This window comes from Pecten maximus, chromosome 9 (genome assembly GCF_902652985.1).
Source record: "Pecten maximus chromosome 9, xPecMax1.1, whole genome shotgun sequence".
In the NCBI taxonomy this organism is placed as follows: Eukaryota; Metazoa; Mollusca; class Bivalvia; order Pectinida; family Pectinidae; genus Pecten; species Pecten maximus.
The window spans coordinates 39,326,733-39,350,294 of NC_047023.1; the positions used below are offsets into that span (position 1 = coordinate 39,326,733).

General features: G+C 38.3%; 1 protein-coding gene across 4 annotated transcripts; it reads right to left on the reverse strand.

The window, feature by feature from the left end:
- Nucleotides 1-2,084: 2,084 nt before the first annotated feature.
- LOC117335132 lies at nt 2,085-16,782 on the reverse strand. Of its 4 annotated transcripts, none has more exons than XM_033895063.1 (4): nt 16,410-16,782; nt 4,355-4,430; nt 3,835-4,075; nt 2,085-3,124 (listed from the first exon to the last, which is right to left on the reverse strand). In XM_033895063.1, the coding sequence occupies exons 1-4, from the start codon at nt 16,440-16,442 to the stop codon at nt 2,869-2,871; spliced, it is 606 nt and encodes a 201-aa protein (XP_033750954.1). In that variant the 5' UTR covers nt 16,443-16,782; the 3' UTR covers nt 2,085-2,868. The 4 variants fall into 4 exon arrangements, with proteins under 4 accessions (XP_033750954.1, XP_033750953.1, XP_033750957.1 ...); XM_033895062.1 differs by having other exon boundaries at nt 3,835-4,081; nt 16,410-16,779; XM_033895066.1 differs by lacking the exon at nt 16,410-16,782 and adding an exon at nt 16,021-16,128.
- Nucleotides 16,783-23,562: the final 6,780 nt, after the last annotated feature.

A 23,562-nucleotide genomic window follows, 5' to 3' on the forward strand; every position in this document is an offset into this window, starting at 1 on the left:
CTGTATGTAAACATGTGAACTATTTTTTGTGTTGTGTCTAAACCAAGGTTTCCCATATTTGCAACATATATAAATCTCATCATTTAAAGTTGCCCTTCGGTTTCGACTACACACCATTATGTGTATCAATATCTCCTTCCAACATTCCAACAATGCTACTTCATTTTAAAGTATTACAACCTGTGAAACTACCCCCTTCCAAGTGTCAAATATTGCGGCGGGCGTATGTTGTGGCCCTCCAACGGGCCCTTGTTTAACATGGAAAGTAGAGCCCTCCATTTTCTCTCCCTGCAAGTTCAAAGAAGCGAGGTATTTTTCAAATAATTTGCAATCGTCACTTACAAATGGACAATCTTACGGTTATTACAACACTTTTTTTTCTCAAATTTTGTTGGCTAGCCATTCATTTAAACGTTCCAGGGCAGTGTGTAGTGTTGTTAGACATTAACACGAACATATTTTGACGTTTGGTCAAATCCAACCAATTGAGCGATACAGGCCCTCTAGGCCCCTTGCTTTATTTATTTTTCATATTTTTAGCTCACCTAGTCTGAAGGGTCGGTGAGCTTGTGCCATGACGCAGCATCCCACGTCAATGCTTCCGTCCATCCATCAACATGTCTTTTAAATCCTAACTTGTCCTGAACGCCTGAATGGATTTCGATGAAATTTGGTCTGGAGCATTATTGGGCAAAATAGATCTAATGTTGCATAAATAGAGTGTGTTGTTCCCCTGGGGCTGGAGGGGCAGAGCCCAATAGGGGAAATTGAGTCATCAAATCATTTAAATTCTTACTTGTCCTGGACGCCAGAATGGATTTAGCTGATTTGGTCTGGAGCATTGTTGGGTAAAACAATCTAATATCGTATGAATGGATTTTTGAACCATTGTTGGGAGAGGCAGTTTAAAAGTAATAACATAAATATCAAAGTGAGGGATGCAGGCCCTCTAATATATATCAATTATACCTTTTTTCGCTCACCTGAGTTTATGCCATACCGTGGCGTCATACCTCCGTCGTCCGTCCATCAACAATTGACTTCTTCTTCATAACCGCTCACCAGAATTAAACAAAATTTGTCTGGTAGCATCATTGTGGGATGAGGATTAAAATTGTACAAATGGTTGGGGCTGTTACCCTCTTTGGGGCTGAGGGGCTGGGCCAAAAAGGGTCAATTTGGCTTAATTGATATAAAGGGCTTCTCTGGAACTAAGCAATTGATATCGCTCATATTTGTCTGGAAGCATTGTTATGGGGTAGGGATTCAAAACTGAACAAATGATAGGCTGACCCTCTATGGGCCAGGGATGGGGCCAAAAGGGAGTAGCATTGCTTATAGGCTGGGGATTCAAAATTATACATATGGTGGGGCTGACCCCCGTGGGCCTGAGGGGCGGGGCAAAAAGGAGTCAATTTGCTAAATTGATATAAATGACTTCTCTAAAACTGAGCAATGGATAACACTCATATTTGGCTGGTAGCATCCTTATTGGGTAGGGATTCAAAATCGTACAAATGATGGGGGCTGACCTCTTGAGGCCAGAGGGGCGGGGTCGAAAAATATCAGTTTGGCTTAATTGATATAGACAGCCTCTTCTCTGAAACTAAACAATGGATATTCTTTCATATTTGACGGGTAGCATCCATATGGGGTAGGGATTAAACAATGTAGAAATAGTGGGTCTGACCCCCTGAGGGCCTGAGGGGGAGGGGCCAAAAGGGGAAATTGGGCTTAATTGATATACGCGACTTCTTCTCGGGAACTATAAGCAATGGATATCGCTCATATTTGTCTGGTAGCATCCTTATTGGGTAGGGATTCAAAATTGTACAAATGGCCAAAAGGGGTCCATCTTCTCTGGAACTAAGCAATGTATGACATTGATATTTCAGTGGTAACATCCCCAGGAGGCTGGGATTCAATTTATACAAATAATGGGACTGACACATTTCAATAGAATCATGTTGAATCTTGACTTCGTTTCCGGAAAAAAACTTTGACAGTCGCCGGACATGTGAAACATATCATTAGTTTAATTCTTGTTATTTCTCTGTTTCATACAACGTGAACAAATCAACAAGTCATAGAAAAATTAACATTTTAATTATATCCAAACACGTTATTTCATACAGTACTGTGAGACTAGATACTTGGGATTATTACAAATTACACGACAGTGGTTTCATCAATCACTTCACGCTTGTTACAAACCGTGGTACTGACATGCCCCGATTGTATATATTCTGGACTATTTTAACGCATCATCAAATTTTAGCAGATTTCTGCAATGATGAATTGGCACATCCACATAACTTGCTGTAGAAAGAGTGCACGTTTTAAGTATAGATACTACAATGGGTGCAATTATATATTTCATCATGAGAACGCGAAACTAAGATAACCACTAAAATGGATTCTTATTCCTTTACAGTAACGATACTTGTTGTATCGAGGACATATGGTCAAATTGTACAGCAACTCACGGAGGCTATTTTTGAATGATGCTGCTATCATAAAGAGATACCACGCGAGTACTAAAAGCGTAATCACATAGATTAGTTTTAACCCACTGATTTATGTACACCATATAAATGAAACAACAGTGACTAGTGATGTGCCCAACTACCTCTACGTAACAGATTAATGTTACAATTATGTCTGTTTCCTATTAATTAACATTTCATAATTATTGTTTCTCACTTTCTGACAGAAAATGGGTCACTATAAATACTTGTGGAAGAACAACAACGCTTATATTATTTTCAGTCGGATTCGCATTAACTGAGCATGACTTCCAGAAAAGAATCATAACGTCCTATTGCACTTGTGGCTACCGTAGACACATCTAGATTATGCGTGTTGGTGTCAAAATAAACTATGACGGTGCATCTCTGAAAGCGTCCTGTCGAGTTTGGAACTTTGCCACGACACATATTCCGAACACCATCCCGGCGCTACTATGTATCGTCCTTTCATCTCAGGGACTCCTCCTGGTGGTGCCCGTGTGTTGGTCGTGTAGAAAAGTGTACCATTCGATTCGTTCTGGTCTGTTATTGGCTGTAACTTTTTAGGCGTGGTTGGCTGTATTACACGTGCATAACTCAGTCGCTTCGTGGTAGCCCTGCAAACAAAGGCATCCGTATGTACGAAGGCTGATTGATATGTTGTAAGCCTCGTATTGAAGGAGGTACTCAATGATGTTCTTTTTAAGTCCCACTATTCTCTGACTATATAGGGCAGTGTACCCAAGGACTGGTCTCATTTGGTTAGTTTATATCGACGAGGTAGCACTCTTAAGTAAACAAGACAAGCGGCATTTGCAAAATGGACAAAAATAGGTTAAGGTTAGGGTGAAGGAGACTGTCATTGCCATGGCTGCCATTCACGAATTGTGGCTTTAAATCCGCCTTATTCGCCTGATATCGCTCCATCTTACTGTCATCTATATCCAAAACTGAAAACAGCTATTTCAGGCACCCTAACCCTAACATGCAGTGGATGACTTTCTGAACAGCCAAGAAATGGAGTTCTATTAAAGTGACAATAGGGCCCTTAAACACCGGCGAAATTCAAATCCTTCAATATGAAGCTCACAACTTATCAACCAGCCCTCGTATGTTAGTACGAAATCAATAATACTACATTTCCCTATCATCCCACAGTTTAGTGAGACCTATTGCATGGTGCACATTATAAAAGTGTGGTATTGTAGATGTTATTACAATATCATAAAGCCACTGAGAATGCGAACAATTGAAGCATCTGTTGATATAATATGAGTCGGTCCACATTAGGGAATGATCTACTGTATGTCACACCACAGTAACTTACTTTTTTGACACTTGGTTCTTGAATCTCTCCTCGAATTCTTTCTTCCACCTTGCAACTTCCGGTTTGACTGGCCTCACCCATTCGACTGACGTGGCACTCCTGGCGTTTCTGTTGTTCATTAGTTGTCGCCTCATTATTATCGCCGGAGGTCGTAGCTTTGTTCGGAAGGTGGAGTCAATGTTCTCCTCGAATTCATCACTGTGTGCACCTTTACTCTTAAGCCACTTCTCTCTTATACGAGCTGTTTCTGAAAAGTTTTCTTGATTAGTAAACATGGCTACAGAATTATGAATTTCAAGAATTTTGAAGAATGTTGTCTTCTGTCTAAACCGACAACCGAATCTAGTTAATGTAACGTTCCCAAAATGAGAACCGATCAATGACAACAACAAAACGTATTAATCTACATACAGCAACGAAACGTATCATCTTCATACATACAGTGATTGTGGTTGCAACATGTGGAGTCTGCTACAATTATATACGATTAGACATAACAGATTGGGTTGGTTATGCTTACCAGCACGCCTTCTGTTGGATGGTCTTAGATCATTGCAAGGGATGGACAGCAACGGAAATATAGGCGTGGCCATCTCCTGGAATGGAAGATACGATTTACAGCTTTGATGCAAACAAATGGCAAAGGTAATAGAATACGTAAAAAAGCACGACTTATAAGGATCTTTAAGGATTTTAACAAGGTTGAGCTGGAAAATAGCTTGGCATCTGTACTCATGCATGTTATAAACGGCAATCAACATGGCCGCGTGTGGGAATTACCTGTAATGGTATATTATTGACTCTATGTAGGGCCGTTATGGAATTTTTGATTTTAAGATTTCGAATATGTTATTTAGGGGAAATCGTTATAGCTTTATGTTTTAAACAATCACGAGTTTGTCATTTGAGTTCAATGGAACAGACACTTTACTTCCACACCAAGGCACCCGAACACGACAACAATAAATTCAAAATCGCTGTTAACAGAAATCAATGTTAGTGTCAGCCCAACATATCTAGCTTTTCAATGCCAGAAGAACACAGTCAGAACAACATCAACTCGTAGTCACATTAAAACAAAGGAAGATACGTAATTGAACAGTAGGACCGTACTAGAGACACGTTAAGGGACAGTAGGACCGTACTAGAGACAAGTTAAGTGACAGTAGGACCGTACTAGAGACACGTTAAGTGACAGTAGGACCGTACTAGAGATACGTTAAGTGACAGTAGGACCGTACTAGACACAAGTTAAGTGACAGTAGGACCGTACTAGAGACAAGTTAAGGGACAGTAGGACCGTACTAGAGACACGTTAAGTGACAGTAGGACCGTACTAGACACACGTTAAGGGACAGTAGGACCGTCCTAGAGATACGTAAAAGGACAGTAGGACCGTACTAGAGATACGTTAAGTGACAGTAGGACCGTACTAGAGACACGTTAAGTGACAGTAGGACCGTACTAGAGACACGTTAAGGGACAGTAGGACCGTACTAGACACACGTTAAGTGACAGTAGGACTGTACTAGAGACACGCTAAGGGACAGTTGGACCTTACTAGAGATACGTTAAGGGACAGTAGGACCGTACTAGAGATACGTTAAGGGACAGTAGGACCGTACTAGAGACACGTTAAGTGACAGTAGGACCATACTAGAGATACGTTAAGGGACAGTAGGACCGTACTTACTAGAGATACGTTAAGGACAGTAGGACCGTCCTAGAGATACGTAAAGGGACAGTAGGACCGTACTAGAGATACGTTAAGGGACAGTAGGACTGTACTAGAGATACGTTAAGGGACAGTAGGACCGTCCTAGAGACACGTTAAGGGACAGTAGGACCGTACTAGAGATACGTTAAGGGACAGTAGGACCATACTAGAGATACGTTAAGGGACAGTAGGACCGTACGTACTAGAGATACGTTAAGGACAGTAGGACCGTACTAGACACACGTTAAGGGACAGTAGGACCGTCTAGAGATACGTAAAGGGACAGTAGGACCATACTAGAGACACGTTAAGGGACAGTAGGACTGTACTAGAGATACGTTAAGGGACAGTAGGACCGTACTAGAGATACGTTAAGGGACAGTAGGACCGTACTAGAGACACGTTAAAGGACAGTAGGACCGTACTAGACACGTTAAGGGACAGTAGGACCGTACTAAAGACAAGTTAAGGGACAGTGGGACCGTACTACAGATACGTTAAGGGACAGTATGACCGTACTAGAGACACGTTAAGGGACAGTAGGACCGTACTAGAGATACGTTAAGGGACAGTAGGACCGTACTAGAGACACGTTAAGGGACAGTAGGACCGTACTAGAGACACGTTAAGGGACAGTGGGACCGTACTACAGATACGTTAAGGGACTGTATGACCGTACTAGAGACACGTTAAGGGACAGTAGGACCGTACTAGAGATACGTAAAGGGAGAGTAGGACCGTGCTAGAGACACGTTAAGGGACAGTAGGACCGTACTAGAGATACGTTAAGGGACAGTAGGACCATACTAGAGATACGTTAAGGGACAGTAGGACCGTACGTACTAGAGATACGTTAAGGACAGTAGGACCGTACTAGACACACGTTAAGGGACAGTAGGACCGTCTAGAGATACGTAAAGGGACAGTAGGACCATACTAGAGACACGTTAAGGGACAGTAGGACTGTACTAGAGATACGTTAAGGGACAGTAGGACCGTACTAGAGATACGTTAAGGGACAGTAGGACCGTACTAGAGACACGTTAAGGGACAGTAGGACTGTACTAGAGATACGTTAAGGGACAGTAGGACCGTACTAGAGACACGTTAAGGGACAGTAGGACCGTACTAGAGATACGTTAAGGGACAGTAGGACCGTACTAGACACACGTTAAGGGACAGTAGGACCGTACTAGAGATACGTTAAGGGACAGTAGGACCGTACTAGAGACACGTTAAGTGACAGTAGGACCGTACTAGAGATACGTTAAGGGACAGTAGGACCGTCCTAGAGATACGTAAAGGGACAGTAGGACCGTACTAGAGACACGTTAAGGGACAGTAGGACCGTACTAGAGACACGTTAAGGGACAGTAGGACCGTCCTAGAGATACGTAAAGGGAGAGTAGGACCGTACTAGAGACACGTTAAGGGACAGTAGGACTGTACTAGAGATACGTAAAGGGACAGTAGGACCGTACTAGAGACACGTTAAGGGACAGTAGGACCGTACTAGAGACACGCGTTAAGGGATAGTAGGACTGTACTAGAGATACGTTAAGGGACAGTAGGACCGTACTAGAGATACGTTAAGGGACAGTATGACCGTACTAGACACACGTTAAGGGAGAGTAGGACCGTACTAGAGACACGTTAAGGGACAGTAGGACCGTACTAGAGATACGTTAAGGGAAAGTAGGACCGTACTAGAGACACGTTAAGGGAGAGTAGGACCGTACTTACTAGAGATACGTTAAGGACAGTAGGACCGTACTAGAGATACGTTAAGGGACAGTAGGACCGTACTAGACACACGTTAAGGGACAGTAGGACCGTCCTAGAGATACGTAAAGGGACAGTAGGACCGTACTAGAGATACGTTAATGGACAGTAGGACTGTACAAGAGATACGTTAAGGGACAGTAGGACCGTCCTAGAGATACGTAAAGGGACAGTAGGACCGTACTAGAGACACGTTAAGGGACAGTAGGACCGTACTAGACACGTTAAGGGACAGTAGGACCGTACTAGAGATACGTAAAGGGAGAGTAGGACCGTGCTAGAGACACGTTAAGGGACAGTAGGACCGTACTTGAGATACGTTAAGTGACAGTAGGACCATACTAGAGACACGTTAAGTGACAGTAGGACCGTACTTGAGATACGTTAAGGGACAGTAGGACCGTACTAGAGATACGTTAAGGGACAGTAGGACCGTACTAGAGACACGTTAAGGGACAGTAGGACCGTACTAGAGACACGTTAAGGGACAGTAGGACTGTACTAGAGATACGTAAAGGGAGAGTAGGACCGTACTAGAGATACGTTAAGGGACAGTAGGACTGTACTAGATATACGTTAAGGGACAGTAGGACCGTCCTAGAGATACGTAAAGGGACAGTAGGACCATACTAGAGACACGTTAAGGGACAGTAGGACCGTACTAGACACGTTAAGGGACAGTAGGACCGTACTAGAGACAAGTTAAGGGACAGTGGGACCGTACTACAGATACGTTAAGGGACAGTATGACCGTACTAGAGACACGTTAAGGGACAGTAGGACCGTACTAGAGATACGTTAAGGGACAGTAGGACCGTACTAGAGACACGTTAAGGGACAGTAGGACCGTACTAGAGACACGTTAAGGGACAGTGGGACCGTACTACAGATACGTTAAGGGACTGTATGACCGTACTAGAGACACGTTAATGGACAGTAGGACCGTACTAGAGATACGTAAAGGGAGAGTAGGACCGTGCTAGAGACACGTTAAGGGACAGTAGGACCGTACTAGAGATACGTTAAGGGACAGTAGGACCATACTAGAGATACGTTAAGGGACAGTAGGACCGTACGTACTAGAGATACGTTAAGGACAGTAGGACCGTACTAGACACACGTTAAGGGACAGTAGGACCGTCTAGAGATACGTAAAGGGACAGTAGGACCATACTAGAGACACGTTCAGGGACAGTAGGACTGTACTAGAGATACGTTAAGGGACAGTAGGACCGTACTAGAGATACGTTAAGGGACAGTAGGACCGTACTAGAGACACGTTAAGGGACAGTAGGACCGTACTAGACACGTTAAGGGACAGTAGGAACGTCTAGAGATACGTTAAGGGACAGTAGGACCGTACTAGATACGTTAAGTGACAGTAGGACCGTACTAGAGACAAGTTAAGGGACAGTGGGACCGTACTACAGATACGTTAAGGGACAGTATGACCGTACTAGAGACACGTTAAGGGACAGTAGGACCGTACTAGAGATACGTTAAGGGACAGTAGGACCGTACTAGAGACACGTTAAGGGACAGTAGGACCGTACTAGAGACACGTTAAGGGACAGTGGGACCGTACTACAGATACGTTAAGGGACTGTATGACCGTACTAGAGACACTTTAAGGGACAGTAGGACCGTACTAGAGATACGTAAAGGGAGAGTAGGACCGTGCTAGAGACACGTTAAGGGACAGTAGGACCGTACTAGAGACACGTTAAGGGACAGTAGGACCATACTAGAGATACGTTAAGGGACAGTAGGACCGTACGTACTAGAGATACGTTAAGGACAGTAGGACCGTACTAGACACACGTTAAGGGACAGTAGGACCGTCTAGAGATACGTAAAGGGACAGTAGGACCATACTAGAGACACGTTAAGGGACAGTAGGACTGTACTAGAGATACGTTAAGGGACAGTAGGACCGTACTAGAGATACGTTAAGGGACAGTAGGACCGTACTAGAGACACGTTAAGGGATAGTAGGACTGTACTAGAGATACGTTAAGGGACAGTAGGACCGTACTAGCGATGCGTTAAGGGACAGTAGGACCGTACTAGAGACACGTTAAGGGACGATAGGACCGTACTAGAGATACGTAAAGGGAAAGTAGGACTGTACTAGAGATACGTTAAGGGACAGTAGGACCGTACTAGAGATACATTAAAGGACAGTAGGACCGTCCTAGAGATACGTTAAGGGACGGTAGGACCGTACTAGAGATACGTTAAGGGACAGTAGGACCGTACTAGAGATACGTTAAGTGACAGTAGGACCGTACTAGAGATACGTTAAGGGACGGTAGGACCGTACTAGAGACACGTTAAGGGACAGTAGGACCGTACTAGAGATACGTTAAGGGACAGTAGGACCATACTAGAGACACGTTAAGGACAGTAGGACCGTACTAGAGATACGTTAAGGGACAGTAGGACCGTACTAGAGACATGTTAACGAACAGTAGGACCGTACTAGAGACACGTTAAGGGACAGTAGGGCCGTACTAGTGACATGTTAAGGGACAGTAGGACCGTACTAGAGACACGTTAAGGGACAGTAGGGCCGTACTAGTGACATGTTAAGGGACAGTAGGACCGTACTAGAGACACGTTAAGGGACAGTAGGACCGTACTAGAGATACGTAAAGGGAGAGTAGGACCGTACTAGAGACACGTTAAGGGACAGTAGGACCGTACTAGACACGTTAAGGGACAGTAGGACCGTACTAGAAATACGTTAAGGGACAGTAGGACCGTACTAGAGACACGTTAAGGACATTAGGACTGTAATAGAGATACCTATTATTCGTAAAATGGTTCGTTTGATCCTCAAAATGTTCTTAGTTTTTGCTGTAAATACAACATTTGAAAAAATATACACTTCCCATTATACTGTTATTTAACATCATGTTCCTCTCTCATTGAAATGGAAAATGGTAAAAAAATTGAGAGTATGGGGTTGAATGTGTACCGTTTAAACAACAATATATTTCTCTTGTCCTGATTAGACATGCATACCAGCGAAAAAGACATCAAAAACGAATAAATAAATACAACATGAAAGTGTACACTTTACATAGATACAGACTGCAGTTTAAAGGCAAAAATACAGGATGAACACGCTTTCGATGGGAAATCGATCATAACATACACAATTCAACCGGATCATCTACTCGTGATACCAGCAATTAATTATTCCCGGGAAACCAGAGTACACAGGGATCATCTACACGTGATACCAGCAATTAATTATTCCCGGGAAACCAGAGTACACAGGAATCATCTACACGTGATACCAGCAATTAATTATTCCCGGGAAACCAGAGTACACAGGAATCATCTACACGTGATACCAGCAATTAATTATTCCCGGGAAACCAGAGTACACAGGAATCATCTACACGTGATACCAGCAATTAATTATTCCCGGGAAACCAGAGTACACAGGAATCATCTATACGTGATACCAGCAATTAATTATTCCCGGGAAACCAGAGTACACAGGAATCATCTACACGTGATACCAGCAATTAATTATTCCCGGGAAACCAGAGTACAAAGGAATCATCTACACGTGATACCAGCAATTAATTATTCCCGGGAAACCAGCTAGAGTACACGGATCATCTACACGTGATACCAGCAATTAATTATTCCCGGTAAACCAGGACATACAGGGATCACAAACAGAGGGAGTGGGCATAAATTCCAAAAATTACGGCCATATTTTTGTAAAATATGATATATATGGACCATGAATTATCAATTTGTGTCAAGTCCCTATTGTCAACATCGACCTATGAGGGAATCAGTAGTTTTTATGTTGTGTACTAGACTGTCTCCCAGTATACTGTTAAACTTGTAACAATCGACACATGTATTTGGTTAACCACAAACTCTGATCTCGCACTTTGTTTGGTGTTATAGGAATACTGACATAGCTCCATTATAATATACATACGTCTTACAGTTTAACGACATACTCTAAACATGCTAAATAAACAGGATATATACCATCAGATGAAATATATGTTTTTTTTTGTAATATGGAGCTTACTTTCCGGTCTATGTACCTATATATCACAATATCACAACATTAAATACTTTGATAGGGATAATTTGTTTTTGTTTGTTTGAATTTTGAATGCATTAATCACTTAACTCTTATCTATACAAATAAAATAAACGTATGCTATGGCTTTTCATATCACGATAGCATGCTATGATATTTCAGTGCAAGTGTGACGTCGTCTTGAAATTTTGTGTGTTGATTGGGAATCAACAAGAGTCAGCACATTGAGAATCAACACTGACTATATCTCAAGTCATCACTGGTATATAATACAGAAAACCCACTCTGACGAGAAGAGTAAATTACACACAAGCTTGTTTTAGTCACAGGTATTGTGGACATACTCCTTTAACATAGTCAAACCCCCTTACTTGCTTTTTAGAAAATGGTCTGTCACATGTTTAGGAGGAAGTCCAACTGTTGTTATGATGACTAAATCATTCTGCTGGAGTCCTCATGGACATATGGAGAATCGGCCACGTGGGTTGTAGATTACGATTAGTATGGTCTTACACACAGATATACAGTATAATGTATATACTTTCCCTACTCTTACAAAGGCTATAACGATTGTAAAACAAAAACGATGATCTTTCTATATCTATAAATAGATAACAGAAATGTTTGACTATTTGAATCATTGTGTAACCGGCGAAGAAGGCCACATTGGGTCTACTACAAAGAGCTATACATAGAATTATATGGCCAATGTTATCTTGGTTCATAACATGTCTTTACGACACAATAACACTTGCTATTGTTTTACCATCGCTGTCTGATATGTATATATACACATCTGTATACTGGTTTACGAGATGAGTGCATTGTAGAACAGCCCCACTTCTGATTTAATAGCATGAATGTAAATGTAATGATGAGCATGATCGAAATAGAATCATTTTTTTGAGCTTTCTGAACATACCAACGGGTCTTCTAAATTTGAACGCAACATCACATTATCTTATGGTATGTGTGAAAGTATACTCATGTCATATGGCACATAGCAAGATGTTCACACATCAAAAAATGACGGCCATAATTTAATGCTTTTTCCATATGTTACATTTACAAAGTATGGAATTAGAAATGTTTATTTAATCTAACGTGCCTAAAAATCATTCATTAAAATATGACTGGGATATATCGTCGACGTGACATTATCAGGTAAATATCATGCATTGTAATATCTGATAGTCATTGATGCAGCTATACAAATACATGATTTATGCATGACGAATGGATGAATCTTTGGACTTGTCAGATATAAAATGTGTATTGTCAAATCCAGCTAGGTATGATCGCTTTGTATATCTCGTTATCCGACATCATAAGGTCGTCCAGGCGGTTCAGATCCGTATGTCAAACATTACAATATACCCCCCTAGATTAGATTGATTGTTATTCTCTCATTATTAAAACAGGCTGGACAGTAAAATAGTGTTATCATTCACATTTAACCGATTTATATTGCTTACACAGTGGGAGAACGACTATTATGCCATCGTCCATGTTGATAAATATATCTATCACTCTATTATACATTACATTGGTTTTCTTGCGAATTTCAAAACAAAACAATCACGATACAATGTGTAATCAAGTAGAATACAAATTGGCAACGCCACATGTATGATGAATATTTAAATCGCCCAGTGTACCTGTTTATGAATTAATTTAGATAATTTAAACAGTACACCTGGCAGGTATGAACTGGCTTCGCATTTCTAACGAATTTTTCATTTAAATACGTAGTTAAGTTCGTTACTGATTTCATTATATGTCAGCAAAGTGCATGTACTTAAACGTATTATGTCGGGATTTTCACAAGAAATATGACTTATTGAATTATACCCAAGGAGAAATATGAAACGTTCTTTGGGTTGGATCCTTTAATACAAAGGCTGGTACGCTGACCATGGACTGACTTGGATAATACTTTGGGAACACTTCTTTTTATTGACGCGGTTATTCAAAAGGTCGATTAATGTTATTCAAAGAATTCATTATATAGAACGTTATATGCTAGTTTTACCATTCGTTGTTACTAATTGAGATATATATCAAATACAGCGATGGTCCGAAAATAACCTTAATATCCTGCTCTAGTACAGCAAACTTAAACAGATATCTGGCAAAATTAACATTAATACCCTGTTCTAGTTATAGCAGACTTAAACAGATATCTGGTAAAAATAACATTAATACCCTGTTCTAGTTATAGCAAACTTAAACAGATATCTGGTAAAATTAACATTAATACCCTGTTCTAGTTATAGCAGACTTAAACAGATATCTGGTAAAAATAACATTAATACCCTGTTCTTGTTATAGCAGACTTAAACAGATATCTGGTAAAAATAACGTTAATACCATGTTCTAGTTATAGCAGACTTAAACAGATATCTGGTAAAAATAACGTTAATACCATGTTCTAGTTATAGCAGACTTAAACAGATATCTGGTAAAAATAACCTTAATACCATGTTCTAGTTATAGCAGACTTAAACAAATATCTCGTCAAAATAACCTTAATACCATGTTCTAGTTACAGCAAACTTAAACAGATATCTGGTAAAAAATAAACTTAATATAATACTCTTGTTATATCAAACTTAAACAGGCATCTGGTAAAAAAAATAACGTTAATACCATGTTCTAGTTAAAGCAGACTTAAACAAATATCTGGTCAAAGTAACCTTAATATCTTGCTCTTGTTTTAACAAACTTAAACAGATATTTGATCAAAATAACCTTAATATCACGCTAAAGTTATGGCAGACTTACATAAATATTTGATCAAAAGGTTTACTATATCTTTAATATATTTATCAAGGTTTATTTATTTATGAGAACATTATAGCAGCAACTAAATCATGATCAGTGTAGTCAATATGGTTGTTTGACATTGTGTATGTATCTTATGTTAGGTGACAAAGAAATACATATACAAATCATATACTGTCAAGGTAGTAAAGCAGAGAAATAATCTTGCTTTATGCATCGGATAATTCAGTACTGTTATTTTTTAGTTATAACTTACCTTACAGTAAGCTAAAGCTTATAGTCAGAATCATTTGAACTTATCCATTCATTTTTCACAGGTCTTAAGACGACACAAACTTATTTATATACTTCTATGTATAGACAAACGAGCAGAAGGAAATATTTATTACAATACTCAATTCCTCAAGAGGAAATAGTACGTTCAATACAAACGTTTCTGCACTATAGTTTTCCTACACTAGGCGATAATGAGAAACCAGTATGTTGCATATTTATGCTGTATAGATCTAAATTGAGTACTTACATAATGTACCTGTACAGTATGTATACATTTAGTTAACATGCAATTCAAATTGTATATAATTTACTTATTGTGAATACATCTATTCAACAAGTAAACAAGAAAAACGTTATATCAATCCATCTAATAAGGAAAACAAATAAAACTGCTTTATTCACTAGGTGTTAATCAAACGACCAGTAAGGTTGTTATACTGACTAGGAGTTAGTCAGACGACCAGTAAAGTTGTTATACTGACTAGATGTTAGTCAGACGACCAGTAAGGTTGTTATACTGACTAGGTGTTAGTCAGACGACCAGTAAGGTTGTTATACTGACTAGGTGTTAGTCAGACGACCAGTAAGGTTGTTATACTGACTAGATGTTAGTCAGACGACCAGTAAGGTTGTTATACTGACTAGGTGTTAGTCAGACGACCAGTAAGGTTGTTATACTGAGTAGGTGTTAGACGACCAGTAAGGTTGTTATACTGACTAGGTGTTAGACGACCAGTAAGGTTGGTATACTGACTAGATGTTAGTCAGACGACCAGTAAGGTTGTTATACTGACTAGATGTTAGTCAGACGACCAGTAAGGTTGTTATACTGACTAGATGTTAGTCAGACGACCAGTAAGGTTGTTATACTGACTAGGTGTTAGTCAGACGACCAGTAAGGTTGTTATACTGACTAGGTGTTAGACGACCAGTAAGGTTGGTATACTGACTAGATGTTAGTCAGACGACCAGTAAGGTTGTTATTCTGACTAGATGTTAGTCAGACGACCAGTAAGGTTGTTATACTGACTAGATGTTAGTCAGACGACCAGTAAGGTTGTTATACTGACTAGGAGTTAGTCAGACGACCAGTAAGGTTGTTATACTGACTAGATGTTAGTCAGACGACCAGTAAGGTTGTTATACTGACTAGATGTTAGTCAGACGACCAGTAAGGTTGTTATACTCACTAGATGTTAGTCAGACGACCAGTAAGGTTGTTATACTGACTAGGTGTTAGACGACCAGTAAGGTTGGTATACTGACTAGGAGTTAGTCAGACGACCAGTAAGGTTGGTATACTGACTAGGAGTTAGTCAGACGACCAGTAAGGTTGTTATACTGACTAGGAGTTAGTCAGACGACCAGTAAGGTTGTTATACTGACTAGATGTTAGTCAGACGACCAGTAAGGTTGTTATACTGACTAGGAGTTAGTCAGACGACCAGTAAGGTTGTTATACTGACTAGATGTTAGTCAGACGACCAGTAAGGTTGTTATACTGACTAGATGTTAGTCAGACGACAAGTAAGGTTGTTATACTCACTAGATGTTAGACGACTACTTCTGTCCCAACCACAGCTTGTCTCCCTTGTGTGTCACACCTTATTATAATACACAAACCTATGCCTAACATTGCCCTACACACATTCGGTACATTTCAGTACCCCACTCATTCTATTGTGTTCTGCTAATCAATACCCAAACTCGATCAATATCAATCAACATTGACACCAATCAATGTAGAAGTTTAGATTGTGATAATTGATAGTCGGGTTTATCTATACGTCAGCGAAACCAAAAACGATTTAACAATGACCTATAACATTAAACCCATACATTAAAAACAATAGTTTAGAATAATGATCTGTATAGAATGTCAGGATTTTTAAATGGCCTTAAACTTCCCCGAATGTAAATAGATTCATTACTTACATCGTCCGTTCTTTGTTTGTTGACTTTGGCCATGGTCTTGAGACTGTTTGTAAGATTCCGTTCTCCTATTCAATACAGTTTGATATACGGAGTGTATTCACAGGTGGGATATTAGTCATTGAATTTCTGCTGGAACAAAACGAACTTTAAATGCCGCATTTTGATGTCAATTACAATAGAAATTCACACTGGCGTTTCATGCATCAATTAACATATTATTAATTTTCAATATTTTGAAACGAATCTGCAGACTGGCGAACAGTTCGGCTTAAGTTTCCATCTGATAATATCGGTTATATGTGTATTGGGTAGTGATATTTCGAGACAGAGTATTTACGATAAAGGCTTCTGTATAACTGTAGACCTGGTGCTGACATACACACAGGGGTAGACTATAAACGTCAGTATCGAATTTTATATCACAATTAATAAAGCAAATTGATAGGACGTTGTATATGTATTTGTAGATTACCTGTTCAATGTAGCTGGGTACATATATAATAGTGGTATGATGTCCGCGATAAACATTACGGGGTACGTGTTTCGTGTATATGTACTCTATTGCAATACTTTAACATGACTTTAGCGTAGATGTTGTATTGCTGAAACCATTGATTACTCTTTGATGTATATGCTATCAAGAAAAAATATTGGATTAATTATCAGATATTATATATATGTATATCAGTAATATCTCTTTAACGTCTAATGAGATGATATTTAAGTATAGAAATACTCTTTTCAAGATAAAACATATCGTTATATTCTTCATAAGAATGGTAGGTTGTTATAACGGATACCGACACTATTCAATTTACTCCATAGAATACAGCGAGACAACAGTACATGTAATTTTATACGAATATTGATTATATAAATCATTGAAATGATGGCTTATGTCACATATTGAAACTAGTCTTGAATATTATGAAATTAGATGTATTACTGCAACGATATAATCCATTAATTCGTTGTTTTTCAAACTACACTTTATATATGTAACCAGCACTACATGTATATAAGCCGCATTACATCGCACTAGATATATATATAAACCGCACTTTATATATGTGTATACACCGCACCAGATATTTATATTAACCGCACTTTATATATGTATATAACGCACCAGATATTTGTATAAACCGCACTTTATATATGAATATAACGCACTTTATATATATGTATATAACGCACCAGATATTTGTATAAACCGCACTTTATATATGTGTATATATCGCACCAGGTATGTATATAAACCACACTTTATATATGTGTATATACCGCACCACGATCGTAAATTTGACACTGACCGGAAAACCGATCTGGCGCCAAAATATTGGACCAATAAAAACGTACATATCTCTATGACGTAAGACAAAAGACTTGACTATTGACCACAGTACAGAATACGGACGGACGAGAATATAACGAAACGATATAACATTAAATTTTGACCATAACAATACTTATTACAACTAGGTAATTACGGAACAATTCAAATACAAAATATACTTAAAAATAATCATGCCACAATTATACTTTAACAAACTAAAATAAATAACAAAATGAAACACAATAAGAATAAATGAATATAGTCATGATTTCAGAAAGTAGTCAAAATTAATGGGATTTCAATCCCGATAAGTTATAATTATGATTTTAATTGTACGATTGCAAAAGATTTTTCGAAAGGCACACAAGAAATTATAACATTTCTAAACAACTTGAAAGTCAGCACCATACAGCTGTTTCTTCCTTCTAGTACTCGTCAGTGCCGTAAGGGACATCATACAGCTGTTTCTTCCTACTTGTACTCGTCAGTGACGTAAGGGACATCATACAGCTGTTTCGTCCTTCTAGGACTCGTCAGTGACGTAAGGGACATCATACTGCTGTTTCTTCCTGCTAGTACTCGTCAGTGCCGTAAGGGACATCATACAGCTGTTTCTTCCTACTTGTACTCGTCAGTGACGTAAGGGACATCATACAGCTGTTTCGTCCTTCTAGGACTCGTCAGTGACGTAAGGGACATCATACTGCTGTTTCTTCCTTCTAGTACTCGTCAGTGACGTTAGGGACATCATACAGCTGTTTTGTCCTTCTAGGACTTGACAGATGTTTTATCCTAATAGGACTTGTCAGCTATATTAGAGAAATCCCACAGCTGTGTCTTCCTTCTAGTACTCGTCAGTGACGTTAGGGACATCATACAGCTGTTTTGTCCTTCTAGGACTTGACAGATGTTTTATCCTAATAGGACTTGTCAGCTATATTAGAGAAATCACACAACTGTGTCTTCCTTCTAGGACTCGTCAATGATGTTAAGAACACCACACGGCTCTTTCTGCCTTCGAGGATTCCTCAGTGATGTAAGGGACACCATACAGCTCTTTTGTCCTTTTTTCATTTCAGAAATATTTTATTAACAATACAAATATAAATAAATACAAAGTATTGTCAAAAGAATAAGACAACAGGCGCAATGCCTATATCAGTCTTCTTCTATTACTTCCGGTTAGGCTTGGTAGAAAGTTGATATGTTTCACTTTATTATTTCTACAGAAATTATATAGCATTACATGTATAGTATCTAATTCAAAAAGGGATTAATGTAAGGAATTATATGTTCATCATGAAATTAAATAGAATAGGTGTTATAATTACAGAGATTACTACTATTCAAAATTAATTAGTAAGAAAACAAAACTATTATTTGATAAAGTGAAGACACAACATATTTCCACCAAGCCTAAAATGAAAAGTTATATGTAATGTAATAAACAACAATAACTCACTCACACACATTCATTCATACTTTCATACTAGAATGTTATAAGGATGAGTATTTAACATAACAAACTTGCTATAATAGTTGAGTAAATGTATATAATTGTATTACTACTAAAGACAGTATTACATATAGTTTCTTATTTATACACAGAAAAACGTTTTGAGGATTTAATATATAAGTTTACATGATATAGAATAGAGATATTTAAATGATCAGGAGCATTAATGATGCCACACACTAGGCATTGAAGATTTATATAACCTAACAAGTTGTAGATGGATAGAATATGGTGACTAGAATTGGAATACATGGGACATTGAAAGAAAAAATGCACTAAATCTTCACTAGGAGCACCACATACACAGGATGGGTTATCAATCAGGTGATCAAAATGTTTATCATAATTAAGGTCACTTTTAAAATTTCTAAGCTGGCATAAAATTATGTTAAGTTGTCTGGGAGCAGAATTAATGAAAAGTTCAGAAATAGTTATATCATTAGTAGTTTTTAACTTACATTTAAAGAAGAAATTGTAATAGAGTCTCAAATGGAAATGTCAAGTGAATTCCACATAGTCATAGTTGAAGGAAAAAACTTTTCATGTAGCTCTTTTGTCCTGCTAGATCTCGGCGGATGTTTCGTCCTTCTAGGACTAGGCAGTTATGTCAGGGACACCATACAGCTGTTTTGTCCTTCTAGTAGTCGTCAGTGATGTTAGGGACATCGTACAGATGTTTTGTTCTTCTAGAACTCGGCGGATGTTTTGTCCTTCTAGGATTTGTCAGCGATGTTAGGGACATCACACAGCTTTGTCTTTCTAGGACTGTTCTATTGGTTAAGGGCCTAAAGAGTTGCAAAATTATCTCATTTTCCCTAGAGTAAAAAAAGAATAATGGATGGTTTAAACACGTGTTATCATGGTGACAGTAACATGTATACATAGGTAACTTAATGATCGTGTTATGGTGACAGTAACAGGTATACATAGGTAACTTAATGATCGTGTTATGGTGACAGTAACAGGTATACATAGGTAACTTAATGATCGTGTTATCATGGTGACAGTAACAGGTATACATAGGTAACTTAATGATCGTGTTATCATGGTGACAGTAACAGGTATACATAGGTAACTTAATGATCGTGTTATGGCGACAGTAACAGGTATACATAGGTAACTTAATGATCGTGTTTTCTTTAATTAACTGCAGAAAAAAACTGTCAAATGTTTCATAAAATATATTTTTAGCAGCGTATAATACATTTCCTGTAAGTACATTGTATTTTTCCACTAACACGTGAATTTAGTATTCAGACATTATAATCGACAAAACTAAACGTCTTACCTTATCTATAAAACCGTACTTTTAATATCGATTTTCGTGTATTACTCGTAGCTGATGTTTACCGAAGCCTACTTTTTAAATTCATTTGAAGTATAAATAGCGTCATTAGTCATTATAATTCAGGAAAAACTTACGATAAGAAGGTAATTCATTGGTAGTAAATATTAAAGCACTTATTCTTATCTTATTGTTTTAAAAATAAAGTGCAAATTTAACATACTGTCGTGTATAGGTGCTTGTTTGGTTGCTCGATAGATAAACCCCACACGGAGTACAGAACACATAAAAAGGCCTGCTGTCAGTCAGCTGTATGATGTATTAGTTATAACCATCTGATCAGCTGTAGATATACACACATGTATACTCCTGACATGGTGTACTTTAACATCAAACAAATGTTATTGATCCAATCAAAATATCACTTTATATAAGAAAATATTAAATTAATTAAGATTACTGTAAAAATTGTTATTTTTGAGAGGTTCTAATTTATTTTCGAGAATGAAATAATCTCGCGCAGACATGTCAAAACGACAGAGCAGAGTTATTTAGGTTTTCGACGATTGAAACCATTCTTCGTTGCAACAAACTCTTGGTATAGAAAATCCATTTTATAGTACACTTTTTCGCTTTGATTTGCCATGGAAAAACTGCGAAAGTTTGAGTCATCCGAAAATGTTTGAAAATTTCAATTTAAATCTAAAATAGAAAGCTAAAAGACAATGAGTCAACTCAAAGCGAAGCAAGCTTGAAATAAAATCCCAACAAAAGAATCCAAAAGAACAAAAGGAGATACATTCGTGGACAAGATTAGTAAGCCAATAAATCTTTGGTAATGTTTCACCCAATAAATTAGCATTTAGTACCCGTGTCAGAGGTTTATAACGTTTTGATATATTTTGTTTTAGTGTAATATCTATATAAGTAAGCGTTTTCTGTTCGTGTAACAGGAAATAACGTCATTCCAACCGATATATGTTTTCCAAAAGCAAGGTAAACGACTTTAAATATGCACTGCAGCCAATAAGATCTTCCTCATGTGACCCTGACTAATGTGAGGACACGAAACAGTGTTTAAACAAAAACAAAATGCGATAAGATAGAACACGTTCACGTTAACGCAATTTTGAAACAGTTTTTAAAGTAAGATCACAGAAGGAAATCACGCCAAACCAACCAAGTTAATGAAAAGTGAACAAGACCATCAAGTAATCTACACCCGACTAACGATTACATTGTTACGTTTACTGTAAGATTGGAAGGATTTGTGAGACATCGAGTCTTTTAATTCAGGTTCTGGAATCTCTATGGTGAAAACAGAATCAGACTAAGGTTTCTATCGATAAGATATCTTTAACAGTGCCAATATCAATACATGTAAAACCGAATTTAAGATATTAAAATATGTTGCATTATACTTACTTAAAAGTAATTTTCTTTAAGGGACAAATGTGTAACAGAGCGCATGATTAATTAAATTTAAATCACTGCCTCACGCTAGGGATCGAACCCGGGACCCCTGGCTTACTAATCTTACGCTCAACCGATCGAGCTAAAGAGAAGATCTCTCTAGCCGAACGGTATATTGTGGCTAGTATTTACCAGTGTTACAAATGCTCAAAAACCGAACACACGTAAAATTCTCTGATCCTCATCCGTAGGCGATATCGGTTGTCATTATTTCATCTGATGGTTGTTGAATCTGCCAGGATGCGGCAATGTAATCCAAATCTTTATAAAGTGATGGCTATGTTTTTAGTTCTCAGCCATACCTATACCAAATCATTTCACGTTCATTGACAAATAGAGTGTAAATTAGATTGACTGGTCTTGAAATTCATATTGTCATACTAGAAGACAGTTTACGATTGTAAGGGGGAGAGGGATAGCAAATGAATATTTCTATTTATTTGAGTGTATTTTATACTTGTTGAATGAAATCCAATTACATTTATGGTATTGTCATACGATTTATATTTAGAAATAACATGGCCAAACTCTTATCAATACATGTACTTGTAATGACAATGTCCCGAAGATAGAATTACAACAGAGATTAGTGGCCAGAATAGTTTTATAGAAGTACAAATACGGTGTATGATACACCTAACATAACGACATCGGATGATTAATGGATTGTTTGTTTAGGATGTTAGATTGACGACATTTAAGTTATATATCGTGGTTTGCTACTGATGACAAAAAATTAAAAAAAAATTGAAATTAAAAATAAATAAATAAAGTAAAATAACCAATAAACAATGTTGATGCGGTTTTGTATGTTTTTGAAAGATATTTACATTAAGTTTGAAATGATCAATAGATAAAGAGTCCTCGGGTCATGCGGGAACGTATGGCTATCTACAACAGAAAATAAAGTAGAAAGTAAAACCAAGTATCCAACCGGGGCAGCAATCTCCCTTTTTTTTTTTTATTAAGGTGGACAAGTTCTAAAGCGGCTCAAGCATGGCAAAGATCTACCAGTAGGCAAGTTGTTGAAACAAAGATCTACCAATAGGCAAGTTGTTGAAACAAAGATCTACCAGTAGGCAAGTTGTTGAAACACTCACAAAATGCTACCTCCCGAGTAAAAGCTTTCCAATCGAACCTCTGTAAAGAGACCTGCGCTTGAGTATAGCTTGTAGAGTTATCCCCCCTGTGAACATAGATTACATATTAGATGTAGTCAGGAGACATGTTGGGCTGCGACACCAGGGGAAACAGAGCAACGCGATTGGATATATTGGGGAGATAACTCTCCTTAATGTGATAAAAAAAAGTTACAAATGTATCTTTATTTCCATGGTATAACATATTTGACCCTTCCATAATGCTTATTTATCATAACCTAGCACTTGATTATTTGATCTATGACAACATGTATATATATATTTTCAAATGTTCTAATTTTCATATTTTGGTGAAATCCCCCCCCCCCCCCCCCCCCCCCCCCCGCCTCCTCCCTATAACACTCTTACTTTTAGGTTAAATATTTACACTAGGATTCGCCCTG